General features: G+C 43.2%; 1 protein-coding gene and 1 long non-coding RNA gene across 3 annotated transcripts in view; both read left to right on the plus strand.

The window, feature by feature from the left end:
- Positions 1 to 15,409, plus strand: part of kif26ab (kinesin family member 26Ab) — a 66,009-nt gene extending 50,600 nt beyond the window's left edge. For both annotated transcript variants that reach the window (XM_063909252.1, XM_063909253.1), the window contains 11 exons: positions 2,143 to 2,355; positions 3,394 to 3,487; positions 4,124 to 4,386; positions 5,272 to 5,455; positions 6,174 to 6,333; positions 6,681 to 6,843; positions 7,682 to 10,934; positions 11,628 to 11,821; positions 12,742 to 12,765; positions 13,094 to 13,244; positions 13,352 to 15,409. In XM_063909252.1, the coding sequence (XP_063765322.1) occupies positions 2,143 to 2,355; positions 3,394 to 3,487; positions 4,124 to 4,386; positions 5,272 to 5,455; positions 6,174 to 6,333; positions 6,681 to 6,843; positions 7,682 to 10,934; positions 11,628 to 11,821; positions 12,742 to 12,765; positions 13,094 to 13,244; positions 13,352 to 13,533 (4,881 nt within the window). In that variant the 3' untranslated portion in view covers positions 13,534 to 15,409. The remainder of the gene's footprint in view (positions 1 to 2,142; positions 2,356 to 3,393; positions 3,488 to 4,123; positions 4,387 to 5,271; positions 5,456 to 6,173; positions 6,334 to 6,680; positions 6,844 to 7,681; positions 10,935 to 11,627; positions 11,822 to 12,741; positions 12,766 to 13,093; positions 13,245 to 13,351) is intronic.
- A 767-nt stretch (positions 15,410 to 16,176) lies between these two features.
- The window catches only part of LOC134881212 (uncharacterized), a 36,671-nt gene continuing 34,853 nt past the window's right edge, over positions 16,177 to 17,994 (plus strand). The window contains exon 1 of the long non-coding RNA XR_010168023.1: positions 16,177 to 16,421. This is a non-coding gene — a long non-coding RNA (uncharacterized LOC134881212). The remainder of the gene's footprint in view (positions 16,422 to 17,994) is intronic.

Raw genomic sequence — 17,994 nt, forward strand, 5'->3', positions numbered from 1 at the left:
CATTCACACAAAGACTTCATAAAAAAGCAGTGTTATTAACAAGCCTACTCAAGCCCCACACCTGAGGTATACTATACATCTGTGCTGCTAAAGGGGATGTTTAAAAGGGAAATCAAGATTTATGACATTGTTTCAAGCCTGATTTTCAGGTTATTGTAAAGCAAATACATCAATGCACATTCTTTGTCCCTGTTTCTCTCTTTCCATTTGTGGAATCAGAGTTGTAATATCATTTTCTGTAGCCTACGTGGTTTTGATTTTGCTTGTGTGTGTTTTATATTCAATCTAAGACTCCGGGGAATGTCTTGTTCCCATCAACCATATGTGGGTCACTTCCACTTTTGACCTCAACACAGTTCTTCCAGACATTGACTGTTGAGTGGTTAGAGGAATGCCAAGCCACGCTAATGGATTTTCTGGGGGGATCAAGGGACAGAGAAACAGGGCCATTAGCACAGAGTCCGAGGTGTGAAAATACTACAGCCAGTCCTCTGTGGCCAGCAGTATCTGATGTCTGAAAACATAAATACAACTATGACATTAGCTTGCATGGTAGCCTCTGTCTTTTAGACAGACACTCAGTAGTCATATGTAGAAGCCCAGTTTTAATATTACAAATGTAATTTACTCAACATATGCACACGTCAATCACCCTAACAGCCCCCTACGGAGAATAAAGAGAGTTTGCACTTGGCCTGCAGAATGCAAGATGAATTCACTCACTGAAAGAAAGGGATTTCCAGTGACATTGTTTCAGAGAGCTGGAGCCTGCGTCTGTAGAAATATTTATATACTAGTCGTGGGAAGAATGGGCCTTTTGTGTAGGCGTGAAGACGGTGGAGAGTCCCAGGCTGAGTGAGACAGTCTGTCAAAAAGAAACGGGAGTTAGTTTTAAGGTTTTTCTTTCAATGCCTGAGAGGCTTTGGAGGTATTTTTTTTCAAAAAGCTTAGAAATGGATGAGGATAGAGTTGCCTTTCACATATACTTAAAGATATAGAAACTGTTCTGTTGATACAATGCTAGGCACAACACTAAAAACACTCAGGGAGCTGTCAGGAGAGACTTCTATACATATCCCAGGAGCCGTTTATGTCTCCTGTCAGTCACAGATACATTTCTGCAGTGCCTTTGGAGATATAGTCGAGGAGTATTTCTGACCATGAGATAGTGAAGCAATATAGAGTTGTCAGCAATACAAAAGAAGGCAAATTGATAGTGAAAATGGATTGTCACAAGCACATCCACACCCTCAAAACACACACCTCACCGTATGTAGAGGCTGTGGGTGATTTTGTTTGTAAGAGGTGCCACTATACACAACTGGCAGAATGACCTCACTCCTGTAACCATGGCAATGACGTTAGACATGAATGGGCTTGTCAGAGCAGTGCCGAATCAACACCTTTAGATTTAAGTCGCTATCCTTTTTAGCGTGTCATGCGGGCATGATGAACTGTACCCTGACCTGTGGAATGTGTTAAGACTGTGAGCTCACGTTATGAATGTCACGCCCCAGAAATGCAACAGGGTATGTTTCGAGCTTCTTAATGTAGAGCTGCCATTTTCCAGGCAACAGAGGGGAAGGAAAGGAGAAAGAAGGAAGAGTATGTAGGTGGAAAAAGAGGGGGGGCCATATGCTCCTGCACTCGCATGCTGGTGAGCTGCTACCGGTCCAGAAAAACAAACCCCGCTCGAGGGATAATCCCCCAGCGTGGCGCTTCACACACATTAATTTCCTCCATTTTCTGCTGTGACTTTCAATACGCACTTTGCTGGTTTTCACTGACACCATTAGGCAGTGTGTTGACCCATCAGGTTCACCAGTCAACGTGAGACTGGGTGTTTCCATGGAAACCGTCGATGTCCATCAAAATTGACATAGTGGATGTGATGTTAACGCACTATGCTGCTCTCAATTTGAAAAACCTATAATTTATATTTAAAAAGCCTAATTAGTTTCTCTTTGTTCTGCTAGTGCACTGTAAGTAGAATATGTAAAGCTTAGCCTGTTATTTTGTTTACTTAAAATGCTTCCTTAAATCCTACTGCTGAGTCTGTCTGCACATTTTTTTTATGTTTAATGCTTTTTCATTTTCTAATCCACCCTTTTCTCCTATAATTTACCTCCCTCTGTGGTTTAGGTGAAAGTGATGATGCGTATCTGTCCGTCTCTGGAGACTGCCGACTCCTCAGAGTCTCAGTCCTTCTTGAAAGTGGACAGCAGGAAGAAGCAGCTCACCCTTTACGACCCTGCGTCCAGCCCACACTCCAGCTCAGGACACAGGAGATCTGCCACTGTGGCCGTCCCAAAGATATTTGCCTTTGATGCTGTTTTTACCCAGGATGCCTCACAAGTAAGGGCCAGCAGGGACGGTGTACTATGTGTGTTTGTGCGAGTGTACTATGTGTTTTTTTTAAGGAGTCGTGTTGGAATTCAGTTTCTCAAGGGCAAAGGGATGTCTTCATGCTGGCAGGGTGTGACCGGAGGCTTAGAGAAAAAATGCCTGTCTTGGGTCAGGGGGCATTCTTACCAGTGTGGGCCTAACAGCTGGGCCTTTTAAGCCCCCTGGGGAATGATTTGAAACCACCCCGGTTATATCTAACCTCTCCTTTCATAGAACAGCTATATCTGACCTCAACCCTTTGTAACACACAGCAGGCATACCCACGGAGATCAAAGACAAGGGTCAGATACATGTTTACTATATGCTGACTTGGGAGACAACCAGTTTTGCTCCTTCCACAGCTTAAAACAAATACTATAGTCTTTTAATGGAATATTTCTATCTATGTCACTCATTGCAAAATCTCCTAAAAAAGAAATCTGAGGTCAAGTATTTTTTTGCATTTCCCCGTGGTACTGTAAACTCTAAATAGCTGTGAGGGCAGATGAGAGAGTATTGTGTCTCTGTAGCAATGAGAGCCTCAGATCTTATATCATGCCACCTACATAGAGCAAGTATTTTCCTAAGTAAGCTGCTGATGGCTAAAGCCTGAATGTTGCTGTTGGAGAGCTGAGGCCAAGCTGCTAGATTGTGCCGCTGGGACAGCACTGCTGGTGGCTAACAGTAGCGGCAGGCTGTTCTGCTGTTGGAGGTCTTGTTTGCAGTGTGATGTATGGGAAGGGGCCTCTGCTGCAAAAGCACTGCCCCAGAGGACCCATGTGGAAACAGATTGCAAAAAAGAGCCACACATTGCAGCACACACACTCCTGAGTGATGAAAAACAGTCAAACCAATAATATGACTCTGTGTAACAAATGCATAATAACTGTTTAGTTTATAGGATATCGTTTTGGATTCGTTGTTCTCCGTTTGCCAGTTTAAAAGTCTTTGATGTAGCTCAAATGTAAATTGACTGTGTGGATGCTGTCTCTGTTTGTGTTTCCACAGGCTGAGGTGTGTTCAGGGACAGTAGCTGAGGTCATCCAGTCTGTGGTGAACGGTGCAGACGGTTGCATCTTCTGCTTCGGCCAAGTCAAGCTCGGTAAGCTCCTCCACTGGCAAGAGATTAAACAAGAGCCTTTTTTTTAGCCGAAGAAAACTCTCATTGCTCTTTGTTAGCTGCACTTGATGTCCACAATTGGCTTAGCAGTGCACTGGGTCGAGTCAAGGAATGGGAGATTGGAGGATAGAAATGGGTATTGAGTCTGGGATGGGGATGAAGGGTAAAGTGCTGCATCCATGCTTCAGGGCTCAGTCTGTAATTAAAATCTTAGTAATTGGCCTGGGCAGTGCTCTTAGGCTGAAGGGCTTGCTCTCCTCATGCTGCTGTTTCCACCAGGTATAATTCTCCACAGAATTACTGATTCTGAAATGAGTCCTTGATCAGAGTTTTTCCTTAGTTTATTCATCAGCCCCTATTATTATTATTATTATTATTATTATTATTATTATTATTATTATTATTATTATTGTTTTTATAATCAGTTGTTTAACACAATAACCATCAGAACATATATAATACTCAAGTCTATTAGTTAGTTAGTCAACTCCCTGCCTGTTCAACACAGCTTGGTGAAAGAAGTCATTTTAGTTTTTAACATATACTGAGTGTTGCTGGCTTTCAGACACAAGGCAGTATTTCCATATCCATCCCCCTCTCTCTTTCACACATCCCCAGGCAAGACATACACCATGATTGGCAAAGACAGCTCCACTCAGAGCCTAGGCATTGTGCCCTGTGCCATTTCCTGGCTCTTCAAGCTCATCAATGAGCGCAAGGAGAAGACGGGCACCCGCTTCTCCGTTCGAGTGTCCGCCGTGGAAATCTTTGGGAAAGATGAGGAGCTGAAGGACTTGCTGTCTGACGTGTCCACAGGCAGCCTGCAGGAGGGCCAGTCCCCTGGCATCCACCTGAGAGAGGATCCAATCTGTGGCACTCAAGTGAGAAACACCTCTCCACTCCTTCTTTGTTCCCTGATCCTTCCATTCTCTCTGTGGGTTTACAGTCTTAGTCTGTCTGAGTATTGATCTTTTTCTGTCTATGATCTGCCTCTTCCTCTCTAAAAGATATTTGACTTTCACTTGTCAGTGCATGTGTGTGTATGAGTGTTTTTTATCTCTTTTTGTACTTCCCAGTCCGCCTCGCTGTATCCAGACTCCCTCTCAAGTCCTCCCTTTATATTTCCACCAAACCCATCTGTGTTATTGATGACTTTCTTCTTACCTTTGTATTGACTCTTCTGTCAGCATCCATCAGCATCTATTACCCATGTGTTATTGCTGGCCCTCTGCAGCACAATGGAAGCGTTATCTGGGGATGGGGGAGGACTGTATGATTGCAGGCACTCACAGGTGTCGCTGTCAGATGTTGTTTTTGGGGGATCTGTATGGACTGTGACTTCAAAGGCTGTGTAATTCTGTGAAGCGCCTTCTTGCTTCGCCCTCTCAGCAGCCACATGTGGGCTCCCTTCATGATGCCCCCCGCCTTCTTTCTCTCTTTTACCTCCTCCTTGGCCCCTCTTCTCTTTCTGTATCTCACCACCAACATCATCACATCCATGGAGAGAGAAGTGCCCCATGCATCCTGCTCCACCATTACCTCTCCTAATCCGCCTCCCTCTGTCTGCATATCTGCTGTTTTAATCGCCCCTGAGACCCAATCTAATGGGCAAGAAATGTGTGCTGGGGTCCTACTAATTGGCTCCCCTCTCATTCTCTTTCCTCTTTTCCCTGGTATCCTTTTCACATCTGTCCTCTTTCTCAGGCCTTATGTGGCCTTCATTGCTCAACCCTAACCCTGTTCTCCATCTCCTCCTCCCCCAACAGCTCCAGAATCAAAGTGAGCTTCGTGCCCCAACGGCTGATAAAGCCGCCCTCTTCCTTGATGCAGCCATCTCAGCACGCAGCACTAGCAAACCCGGCGTAGAGGAGGAGGAGCGTCGTAACTCCCACATGCTTTTCACTCTGCACATTTACCAGTACCGCATGGAAAAGAGTGGCAAGGGAGGAAGTTAGTAGAATTTGATTACTGCATTTACAACACTAGCCATGTTCCAACAAATTGTCAGCTCACATTTAGGCAATAAAGTACTATGGTCATCGATCGATTATATAGCTCTTTTATACATATTTTCACAAAATATTGTGCAACTGCAGTATCATTTATTTAGATATTCCCTCTCCTGATTATCATTTTTTTCAAAGGGGGCTTCCTGAATGTAATAAGGTGATTTTGTGGTGATGTTGATGGCAGAAAAGTGGACTATAAGTATGAATAGAGCATCAGACACGTCCCTATTTGCAATGTTTATGGATGTGTTTGTATGCATGCTTTGGTCAACAGCAAATTAAGATTTGAAGCTTCACTGACAGGAGCTTAATGTTTTGCTGCTGCAGTAGCAATTACATCAGTCACCATCATAACAATGTGCTGCCCTGTGATTTTTACAATGACAGCCAATTCCATTTCGTTGTATTTTAAATCAGTAGAAGAGGATGTGCCTCCTCGTTAACATGAGGTACACATCTGGTGTGACTTTACCAGTCAGGCTGCAATTTGAATCACTTCCGTTTGAAAATACTAACACAAAGATAAATCCGAGAACTCTGACAGTGTTCTGGGCTGAGCGAGCCACTCCTGTCATGATGGCACTGTGCGTGAGGAACTGACTTCAGAGAGGGAGTGTCTGGCCTGTGTTCACCTGGTTCTTCTTCTGTTTTTGGCACAGTGTCAGGCGGACGGAGCAGGCTGCACCTCATCGACCTGGGAAGCTGTGAAAAGGTCCTTAGTAAAAGCAGAGACGGAGGGGGAGGCTTGTGTCTTTCTCTAAACGCATTAGGAAATGTCATCATGGCTTTGGCAAATGGAGCAAAACATGTACCTTACAGGTAAGAAATGCACCATTAGTTTTATAGCCTCTCTTACTGTGTTTTAGCCTATGTGTGTTTATAAGTTATACTCTCAGGCAAGTTGCTGCATGTGTCATCAGTCTCGCAGCTTTTCTGTCTGAACGTTTATCTAGTTTGTTTCGTTAGCATTGTATAATAGCTTTCCATGGTGTTGCACAAGATTATATTACAGGAACTCGGGTATGAAACGACTAATGAAACATCACAGCAGTATTACTAAGAATGAACTTAAAATGGCTCCTCCTGGGATCATGTCGGCTACCGTTATTGTTCTTTTGAAATACTTCCGTGCTGTTTGTTAATAACAGTGTAAATGCACCCCGTAGGGACAGCAAACTGACAATGCTGTTGAGGGAGTCCCTTGGCAACATTAACTGTAGAACCACCATGATCGCCCACATCTCTGAATCCCCCGCCAACTATGCTGACTCACTCACCACTATCCAGCTGGCATCCCGCATCCACCGCATGAGGAAGAAAAAATCCAAGGTACACAGATAATTTAAAAGCACTGTTAAATATGCAGTAATAAACTGATATGGAAATAATTTGTCTTCATAATGTATGAATATGCAGTGGTGCATATATACAAGTTAAAACATAGTTGTTTAGCAACATAAATTACATTTCTTAATAGTGATTCCTGTAATAGCTGTGCTTTATTTAATATTTTGTTTATAAATGCAGAGTAATTGTTAATTTATAATGACATTAAAGTGTTGCTTTTACAGCAATTACAATCTTAATGTGCATGTACCACTTTGATAGCATTTATCATATTTCTTTGCACGACTCACGTCCCTAAATCTTTCATCCTCCTGCAATTTAGTAGCTATTAACCAAAGGAATGTGTGAATGCTTCTGCAAATGAAAGATTATTAGTGCAGTAACTCTGAGCTAGTTTTTCAAGGCTCCTCAACGCATAATCATGTAATCAATACCACTGCCTGAGGAGGTGTGTAATGCATTCCCCCGGATTAGGGAAATATATGCTCCAGATAATTAGGGGGAATGACAGCATGTATTTATTTGGTACCAGTCCCAGACATGATTATAACACAGTCTACGTACAGCAGTTTATATTATTGACATTAATTTCTGTGTGACTATTGATGTGCACTTTTAACCTTTAGATAAATATGTCAAAATTAAATAATTGAGAAATGAATCTACTGTCAATTATAAGGATTCAAACGGTTCTGTAAAAGGAATACCTTTTTATATTAATAATGGAAGACGATTGAATCACATTACTGTCATCTCTTAATTAGAACATATTTAAAACCCAAAAGTCTCACTTTTCTTCTGCTTTAACTCTGCTTTACAGTATGCATCCAGTTCATCTGGAGGGGAAAGTTCCTGTGAGGAGGGGAGGATCCGCCGGCCGCCCCACCTCAGGCCGTTCCATCCTCGGACCGTGGCACTGGACCCAGACCTGCCCTCCATGCTCAGTGACCCCGACTACTCCTCCAGTAGTGAACAGTCTTGTGATACTGTCATCTATGTGGGCCCTGGTGGATCTGCGATCTCGGACAGAGAGCTTAGTGACAATGAAGGCCCACCTGCCTTTGTTCCAATCATCCCCTCCCTGAACAGAAAGAGGTGTACAAAAGAAGGCTGTATGGACAGAGACCAGTTCTTTAAATGCAACACATTTGCTGAGCTGCAGGAGAGGCTAGAGTGTATAGACGGCAGTGAAGAACCCACTGCCTTTGTTGGAGAGGTCAAGCGATGCGAGGCTAGCCCCAAGACCGAAATCTCTAAGGAGGGCCAAGGTCCCGTTTCACCAAAGACTGCAGCAAATAGTCCTCACACTCAAGAGGGAAACCCACAATCCCCTAAATCTGTTGCCACACATTTGGCCTGCAGTCCACCTACAAAACTTAAACTAGACACTGCAATGACACAATGCACACCTGCAGAAATGGTACCTTCAGACAGTGTCCAAAATGTGTGCAGAACAAGCGCTGATGGTGAGAAAGCCTTTGTTTCAGAAAACATAGTTAGTGCGAATAAACTAACAACTGCTTCAGGTCCTAACTCCGAGCCTGTGGTGAGGGAGAAGGTGTACTTCAACAAAAAAGCTTTGCCCAAGCCCGCCCCACCACCATCACAGCAGAGAGACCCCAGCAAGGAAAATGCTGGCACTGCAGACAGATCTAGCACAAGAATGCCTCCTGTAGGAATGAGCCACCAGGCTGTAAGAAGGCGGGATCCTTACACTTCCTCTCTGCTCAGATCTCCTATGGAAGTGTGCCAGGTGCGCTCTACCTTGAGGGAAAGATGTCTAGATCGGGACATCCTTAGAGCCACTGTGACCTTGCAGCAGCCTGTGGAGTTGAATGGGGAGGATGAGCTGGTGTTTACCGTGGTGGAGGAACTGTCAATAGGTAGTCTTATTGATGGAGATCGGCCATCCAGCATTATCAGCTTTAGCAGTGACTGCTCCCTTCAGGCCCTAGCTTCTGGTTCCCGACCTGTCAGCATCATCAGCAGCATCAATGATGAATTTGACGCCTACACATCGTCCGTGGGAGGATCAGAGGTGAACATCGCAGTGGTCACACCCCTCCAGGAGGGAGCGTGTGTAGATAGCAGGGGGTCATCTATCAGCTCTTGGCTGAGTGAGGTTAGTGTCTGCACCTTGGAAAGTGAAGGGGCTCATTCATCGGACGTCTTCCTTCCACAGGCCAAACACATGGGGCCAGAGGCCGCCTTTTACTTTGATTCCCTGGATATGTTCCATTGTGTCTCTTCCAGAGATCCCAAGAACTCCCTAAATGACAGTGGGTTTAGTTTTTCAGAGCATGATAGCGATAGTGCTGCCTCAAGCAAACTGTCTTTGACAAAATGCCCACCATCTCCAGAATCAGCCAAAGGCTCCCTCAGATTCACATCTAAAATAACTAAAGCTCACTCACTTAGCTCGTCCCAACTTCCCCAGGGCCCCTCCATAGTCCACTCTAGTCTTCCCAGGAAGATTAAACCTACCTCATCCATTTCTCATAGTAGCAGCAGCAGAGAGCCACCAAGGCAAGAGGCTAAGCAGGACGATCCTTGGCAGCGCGTTGACAACCACTCAGAGCCTCAGTTTCCCGACTCCAGCAGCACCAGCAAATTTCTCCGAAATCCCCCCAGTGGTATCCCCACCAGCAAAACATCCAACAACAGCAACAGTGTACCTCGCCCACCCAAGGTGCAGGGGTCTACCTCATCCCAGAGGGTGGTCGATGGCTGTGAGAAGTCAGCCAGCAAGAATCCACCCATCAAAATGCCTCAGCTGAGACGAGGTGCCACCACATTGGGAACAGTGCCCGTGATTCATTCTTCCACAGACTACAAGGGATCTCAAGATATTATTACATCAACCACAAGCCTTAAATACTCCTCCCTGGGGAAAAACAACAAGGCCATCTCACAGAAAGCGAGCAATCTCCCCAAACCTGGTTGCACCTCACCTCCCCCTCCTCCAGTGAGAAAGTCCAGTCTTGACCACAAGACTAAGATCCTGCTGCCCCAAAGTGCCTTAAAGTCAGCATATGGGGAAGCAGGAAGGGCTTCTGGAGCAAGGACAGCTGTATCAGAGGATGAACTTGAGGTACGTCACAGAGCGGACTCTACCAGTTTCAAAACCTCCAGCCTCAACATAGCCAAAGTTACTTCCAGCCTGAAGGCCAGAGGGCCCAGAGGAGCGGCTGGGCAGCATTATGGTAGTCAAATGTCCCTGGAAAGGTGTGAAAGCCTATCCTTATCTGGCTCCAGACCGACGCTTAGTAGGGAGAATAGTGGGACAAGTCTGGGGAGCAGCAGTAGCAAATCAAGCAGATCCATTCCTAGATTTGGAATTCCTAATTCATCTAGCTCTCCGATAGCTACCTGCCCATCCTCGCCAAGTGGAGGAAGTATCAGCAAAACTGGTCAGGTTAAAGCTTCTGTGAATCCCAGGTCATTAGGAACCCTTAATAGTAGTAAGGCACGCTCACTGTCAGCCAACAGCTCCAAGGGCCTTAGCTCCTCCACCAAATCTTTGGCCACCCCTGTGACCAGAAATACCAATGCTAACCTCCCTCCATCAGGACGGACATCAGCTCCTCGAACCAACACTGCTGCTGTCAGCAGTAAGCCTGGGAGAGGAACTATCATGGGTACAAAGCAGGCCATGAGGGCTGCCAACAGCCGTGTGAGCGAACTCGCAACAGGCAACATATCAGGCAAACACATAAGAGGTGCAGGAGATTCAGACAGTGGGAATGACAGCGGTGTGAATGTGAATGAGGACAAATCCGCCATAGCCATCCTGCCCTCTCCATACAGCAAAATCACAGCACCCAGGCGGCCTCAACGCTACAGCAGCGGCCATGGTAGTGACAACAGTAGTGTGTTAAGTGGGGAGCTGCCTCCAGCTATGGGCCGCACAGCTCTGTTCTACCACAGTGGTGGCAGCAGCGGATATGAGAGCATGATCCGTGACAGCGAGGCCACAGGAAGCGCTTCCTCTGCCCACGACTCCATGAGCGAGAGTGGCATGTCTTCTTCAGGCAGAACAAGGAACTCGAAGTTTCCCAAGAAGAGAACAAATGGTGAGAATGTCATTTTGGGTTTTTGGGTCTTACATGAGCCAATGCATATGATCACAATGTACCTCATACAGGTTACATTCACACATACCATACTGGCAATAAGAGTGTTGGTAAGATCTATCAAACAATGTGTGTCCTTGAAGCTACACACATTAAATCCAGAAATAAATGCTCTCTCCTAGGAAATTAGCCATATAGTGCTTCTACCTTCATGAATCCATTCTTATTACCTTCACGACTTGCTGCTTCATTGGATTTTCTTTCCTCCTGTATCAGCAGAAAACATTATTCATACATATATGGGAAAATGATCATGCATATTTCAAACAACAAAACTTTGAACTGTGTGATAACAAAATAAGATGAGTTGAACATCAGTAGCAATGACCTGGTTCAGGTTTTTGCAACCCAGTGTATATACAGTATATATATATATATATAGAACCATTTGAATTCACGTGTATTCAACCAATCTGAATTTATTCAGGCTGTGTGTTTGTGTATCGAATAGCAACCCATGAAACCCTCATAAATATGCAATCACCACAACTCTGCTTGCCAATGTAAGGCCTTGCATCACTTTACATCTCAGAGTGGGACTCATACATATTTATTCATAAATCCCAGCAAATAACACTATTGTATGTCAACAACGCAACTGGTGCCTGTCTGACCTTATGCGTGTGTTTTTAGGCTTCCAGAGAAGACGGCTTATCCCGGCACCCCTGCCAGAAACTAATTCCCTGGGGAAGAAGGTGGCCACAGCCGGGCAGTGGGTGGACCTGCCCCCTATGTCGGGACCTCTGAAGGAGCCTTTTGAGATCAAAGTGTATGAGATTGATGATGTGGAGCGGCTCCAGAGGCGGCGTCAGGAGGAAACTGCAGAGGTAAGCAGAGGGTCATCCCCCACTTGTTCCTCATGGTCGAACATCTTGCTGAACTTGTTTAAGATAATGTTGTGTCTGGGTCAAGGTCTTGTTAATCCCACTTGCTAAGCCTCAGCCATACTTTCCATGTGGGACATTGAAGCCATGCACGCTCAAAACGTGTCAAATTGACTTGTGTTGTGGGAATGTCTTAGTTCGCTTCTTCCCAGTTTCTTTTTAAAGAACAAGCAAGTTATGAGATGTCTCAGACGTCTGACCTTCAGTCAGCTCAGTGGCAAATCCGGGAGTTAAAATGTCTGTGTCCAGATTCCCAGAGCATGGTATTTTGGCATCGTTCCACAGGAGTGTCAAGAGTTCAGGAGGCAATTACTGACGAGGGTTAATTGGTTTGGATATGAGTGATGACTCAGCTTACTACTGATGGGTTTGGGGGCTGGGGGGGGTTAAGAAAGAAAAAAGGAGATGGTGTGAAAAGATTGGTCAGGGAGTGTGTGATGAATGCAGGGGCGCCAAACACCAGCTCAAATCAGCTCACTGCTTGCATTCATCACTGGACGCCTGACTGCTTTTTATAGCTGACTCCTCATCTGTGGATCATTAACTGCTCCCACAAGTTTGCTGCAGCCAGACAGGGATTTGTTAAAAGAAGATATTAAATCAACCCGGTGGTGGTTTGATTTTCACTTTCAATTAGGAGAAAAAAGATCATATTTTTTTTCTCTCCCAGTCATCACTGCCCGAATGAGAATGTTGCTTTTCTGTGCTATTTTGAAATTAGCATTAGTGTGTCGTGCATCAATAGCTTTGTCTACAGTTTATGTATATATTTACACACTGTTTCTATGTGCTATTCATATAATATTCATCCTTGTTTAATATGCTAACTTGTTTTATTTGTTTCTCCTTTATCTTGTCTTCAGCAACCATTCCAGGATGTTGACAAGGTGAGCTAATGTTAATGGTGACCGATGTTTCAGTATTAGCACAAAAGGCTGTATTAAAGCAGTTACATTATCTTCACCTTCAGCTTCTTAGTCTTGGTCTTAAAAGTTTTTATATGGACACAAATAAAATCTTTTCTTTAGGGGTAGCGTTATAAAAGATGAAATATAAGTAATAAGGTAGCCATGGGTTTCTTTATTATAGCTTTAGAATGAATTTGACTGGGTTTCCTAATTCATGATGTGCCAGCTTGAACTGTGTACTTGTAGGCAATTCTCTGAACTCATCTGTTAAGGCAACTGTAATAAAACACATTCCTATTTCTCTTAGGGCCTGCTGTATTTTAACAATAAGCTGAAGATGTTAGAGAGAAGGCAACAGCAAGTGAGAGAACTGAGGGCAAAGTATGAGGTGTTAATGGAAGAGCTAGAAGACACCAAGACCCGACTGATGATGGACCCCAGCAAGTGGATGGGAGAGTGTAAGTAACTGTGTAAAGGTTCTATTACTGTTATTTGATAACTATATCATGTTAATTTTTTGATTACAAACTGTCTAAACACATTTTTTCCCCATTTTTTTCAACAGTTGACGTGGACCAGACTTTGGATAAAGAGTCTCCGGAGTACCTGGAGGCCTTGGCACAGGCCACAGAGGAGCTGGAGTTCTGTGTCAATCTATGCAAGTCCCGTGTCATGATGGTGACCTGCTTTGATATCAGCATGCCAAAAACTGGTGCTCAGGAGGGACTGCGTGAAGTCGAAGTGTGAGGACAAAAGAAAGTCGAGCTGGAGAAATGAGGAAGTGAGAAAAACAAAGGATGTTAAAATGTAGCAGTCAGTGAATAGATATCACTGGAATGAAGAACAACAAGTGACAGAGATGAGATGAGAGTGGATCTTCGCATGAACAGAAGAAATCTTAAACACCTAGCTACAGTGCCTCGTTGCTTAAATCATATTTAAATGGCAGAGATATGAAACGTGAGCACAAATGCTGTTGCTTGTATTGCAAGACAGTGGCCATCACTAACTCAAGAGTCAATGAACAACACCTGGAAGTGCCTTTTGTATTGTTTTGTTTTTGAGTTATTATTTTTCATATGGTGCAGGTATCCTTAAGCATACCTGAGCAAACCCTGAACATATTGCTTTTAAGAAAAATATTTTATATTGCATTGTATAGTGTATTTATATGATTATGTGGTGTGTACAAATATCCTTTCAAGGGAAAAAATAAAGAGGAAAAAAGAAAAAGCAATAAGCTAATGTTATTGCGTTCCCAGACTTTGCCTTTTCTCTTGTTTCAAACCTCAGTCAGCATTTTATTCATGTTTATTCAGCCTCTTGCGCCTTATGTTAACTCTCTGGTTCTGTAGTTTTTAAGATTTTCAAACTGGACTACGTTATCTCATCAAGGACTGCATTTGCTGTTGTCGCTCATAGCCTGCTTGCTGGCCTGTGAAGCAAGGCTGAGTGAATGCTTTTCCCTCCAGTTGCCTTGATCAAAATGGGTCTCAGTGGATATACTAAGGTAGAACAGCAGTTATATTGGGGAGCTGGAAGGCTTATACAAGCTGTGCTTGCCTGTGTTTATCTCACTGAAAATGAGACTTTACGCCAAAACATATCAATCAGAGTGCCACTGTGATGGGTAGGGAGGTATTATCCAGCCATTCTCTCTGGTGCCTCAATGCAACATGTGGTCAAGCAACCCTGGGAGACATTCCCTACACAAGCCTATGAGCAGGAGGATAGCATGATGAGTGGGTACACTGATTGCAGTGAACCCAATTTCTCTCCAAATAGGCTTGGGGTGGGTGATATGTATACACTGTAAAACAAAGCAGCACACATGACAGCACAAGTCTACCGGTCTCTTATACAATACTTTTTCAAGCGCTACCAAGCCTCGGCTCTATGCATTCCAATACATTTTCTGCAACTACTGTAAGAACCTCAATGCTGACTTAAGGGCAGCAACACAGTTTGGCATCTTCTGTCCCTAGTTATCTTATTTTAAATAGTAAAGTTAAACTAGGTTGATGCAGTTCCTCAATATTTTTTTGTTTCCCATGAGTTGATGCAGTGAATAAGAGCAAATGACTGGGACATTTTGTTTAGAAAATCAATCATGATATCGGCTCTTTGTAGCTGCCAGAATGTGTTGTAATGATTCAAACGGCTGACAAAGAAAACAAATATGATTGGTGAAAATGATTGTTGTGAAAAACAAACCGGCTTTGTGGTATTTTGGTATGTTTGATTTCTATATTTCTGTTGCAAATATAACTTTGTTTCTTTCTTTTAAAAATATGTACTCTCTCAGGCCCTTTCTGAAGATGCTGCATGAGATTTTTTAATCATTTTTAAGAATGATTTCTACTCCATTTTTTACCATTCTAATTTTTTACAATAACTTCAATTTTCACTAATGTGGGGTAAGGCTCATAAACTTAAAAAATATAACCAAACCAAGACCTTTTTTCCAAGAAATTGTTATATGTGGGGTCATATTTCATATCAAAACTCATATTTTCTAATATCTTTCTTTTTGTATAGGATTTTCAAACCCTGTGTATAAATGTATGATATGGCAGCTTGTGTTTTACTTTTACAGTACCTGTGAATAAAATGTTTCTTCTTACTGAGGATTCAGAGTTGACTTTTGTTTCCCAGATTCACATAATCTATATTCATGGAATTGTTTGTTTACACACAATTGAAAAGAAGACTGAAAGCACTTAATGTAAGTCTGCAGTTTCCATGGAAAATCCAAACAATCATATGCAGCCTACTTGCTCTTTCAATTCCTATTTGTCATCATCACATATACAACAAGTAGCTGCAACCGGAGACACATAAGAAATGTAAAGCCGTCTGACACAGGTGACATTGGTGTAGCTTGCTTACTTTTGCACACCTTAATTTACCTTTGAAATGCCATTTATTAACTCATACGATTCCCATTAGTTTTCAGGCAGAGGTGGAAAAAATACTCAGATTTTGGAATTAAGTAAAAACTACCATAGTGTAGGAATACTCTGTTACAAGTAAAACTCTTAAAAGTGCTAATTATGCAGATCGGACAGTTTGTAATTGTATAAACCGTATGATTGGATTATAATTATTGATGCTTTAAAGTGTTTATCAAAGCTGGTAAAGGCGCAGCTAGTTTAAATTACTTTGTATACTGCAAGGTATGATCTGAAATGTACTCTAGGTCTAACTAGAGTCTTATTAAAGTGTTGTTAGTATCTCCCATCATTAATCCAAATCTGCAAAAGTACACATGTGGAAAACGCAGATTTTAAGAGCATACAGATGTTCACAAGTGTCTCTTTTTCTCATAGTGGGCGTGTCAGGCTGTTGATTGAGTCCCATGTTGCACCTAAACACGCGGTTCATTTCCAGTGTAGAGAAGATCAGAACAATAGTGTATACGTCGTCTTCTGTGAATTATCCAACATAAATGTGTAGTTGTATATTAGAGTAGCGTCGCAGTTGAATTTCGCTAATGCAATGTCAGTGTTCTGAGCACCAGAAGAACAGTAATTCAACACCACGGTAGGCCTACTGGGAAAGCGACAAAGACGTCAGAAAGATATCTCAGAATAACATCAACCACCAGATATTTGCAAGGCCAGCTACCATCAGAGGTAAGTGTAAGAATATGAGTTTACTAGTGGTGAAACCAGTTGGACTGAAAAGCCTGCTAGCTGGTTGCATCGTTAGCATCGTGCCTCCATGGAGTTGGAGAAGTCGTTCCATTACAAGCTAACATTATGAAGGTTTATATGGTGCAAAATGCGAGAGCTTGTAAAACCTGATGTGAGCACTTGTAGAGTGTGTGCATACATTTACACTTGTATAAAATACCCACCTATCTGTGAACAAAATGTGACTGGCCCGAGCTTGCGCCTCGTCGTTCTGCTTGTTCCGGGAGGGCGAGGGGTTGGAGCGAAGGGGCGGAACAATCATCGAAGGGGCAGGTCTAATCAGGATTAAATGCAAACACCTGTGTGCTTGGCTTATGCATTCTTTGTAATCATCAAATTTAAGTCAAAGATATTACTATTTAGCTACATTTGATTCTCACCACACAGTTTCTTGGAGTGTTTTAAACATAGTATATCTCACTAACTTTCAAACAGTTTAGATTTTATGGAGTATTTTTAGTCGATGGACATACAGTTGCCCCTGATTACTTGGCTCAACAGTAACACATGGGTTAAATGTGTTGATATACAGTAAATGAAAATTAGATAAAAAGAGGAGGTGCAGGTTCAGAGTGATTAATTGCTCCATGTTTCAGGAGGGCCATCTGCTCAGCGTGATACATGGAGTCATGTTGAGTATTCCACTGTAGATGGGTTAGTGTGTTGAGTTAGAACTTGAACCCTGCTGTGCAATAACATCTTGCCTCCTCCCGGTTAATTCTGTTTTGATCAAAAGCACAAGAGGTTAATTTGGCGAACTTGCAAGACCAGCTGGTCACTGTTTCAAATCAAATTCAGTTTTCTTTTTTTGCTCTGGTTAGTGGGTCTTGATGCTCTTTGCCACCTTGTGAAGACATTGATGACTGTACTGAGGAATCATGAAACGCCTTTAAACACATATTTGACAAATTCGATGGAGGAAATTCTATCCTCTATAAATGATTCAGTTAGTCTCCAGCTTGCAGTGATTTGACAGACAGCAAAAGCCTTTTGACAAATCTTTCAAGGTCCTGTCGGCTCAGACTGTACCTCGTTGCTGGTAGGAAGTCGGTGTCTGAGTGGAAACAGTTGTCCGGGGCTGCTGCAGACGTCTGATGGCTGCTGAGCACAGTCAGCCCTGTGTCCCAGCACACTTTGCCTGAGGGCTCTCATCATTAGCAGGGAGTTGGGTGTTGTATGAGAATAAAAATGAGTTCACTGAGAAGTCAGCAGTCCCTCGTCACCCTTCACCCCAACACAGCAGTGACCCTGTGTTTGAACTCACTCCTCTCTGTGAGGTTTTTATCCAAAAGAAATCCCAATCCACTTCAATTCCCAGTCCATTTGATATATTTCCCTTTCTTTGTCTTTTGTTTCCATTATCATCTGCTAACATGTTCAAAGTGGTTTCTCCTGTCAACTGAGTCAGAGCAGAGAGGAGAGGAGAGTTCTCTTTGAAAAAATAAATGTTTAAACCCTACAAGTTGCCCACTGCTCCTAGTACTAGGATGGGTTAAATGCAGAGGACTAATTT

Source organism: Eleginops maclovinus, chromosome 19, assembly GCF_036324505.1.
Source record: "Eleginops maclovinus isolate JMC-PN-2008 ecotype Puerto Natales chromosome 19, JC_Emac_rtc_rv5, whole genome shotgun sequence".
Lineage (NCBI taxonomy): Eukaryota > Metazoa > Chordata > Actinopteri > Perciformes > Eleginopidae > Eleginops > Eleginops maclovinus.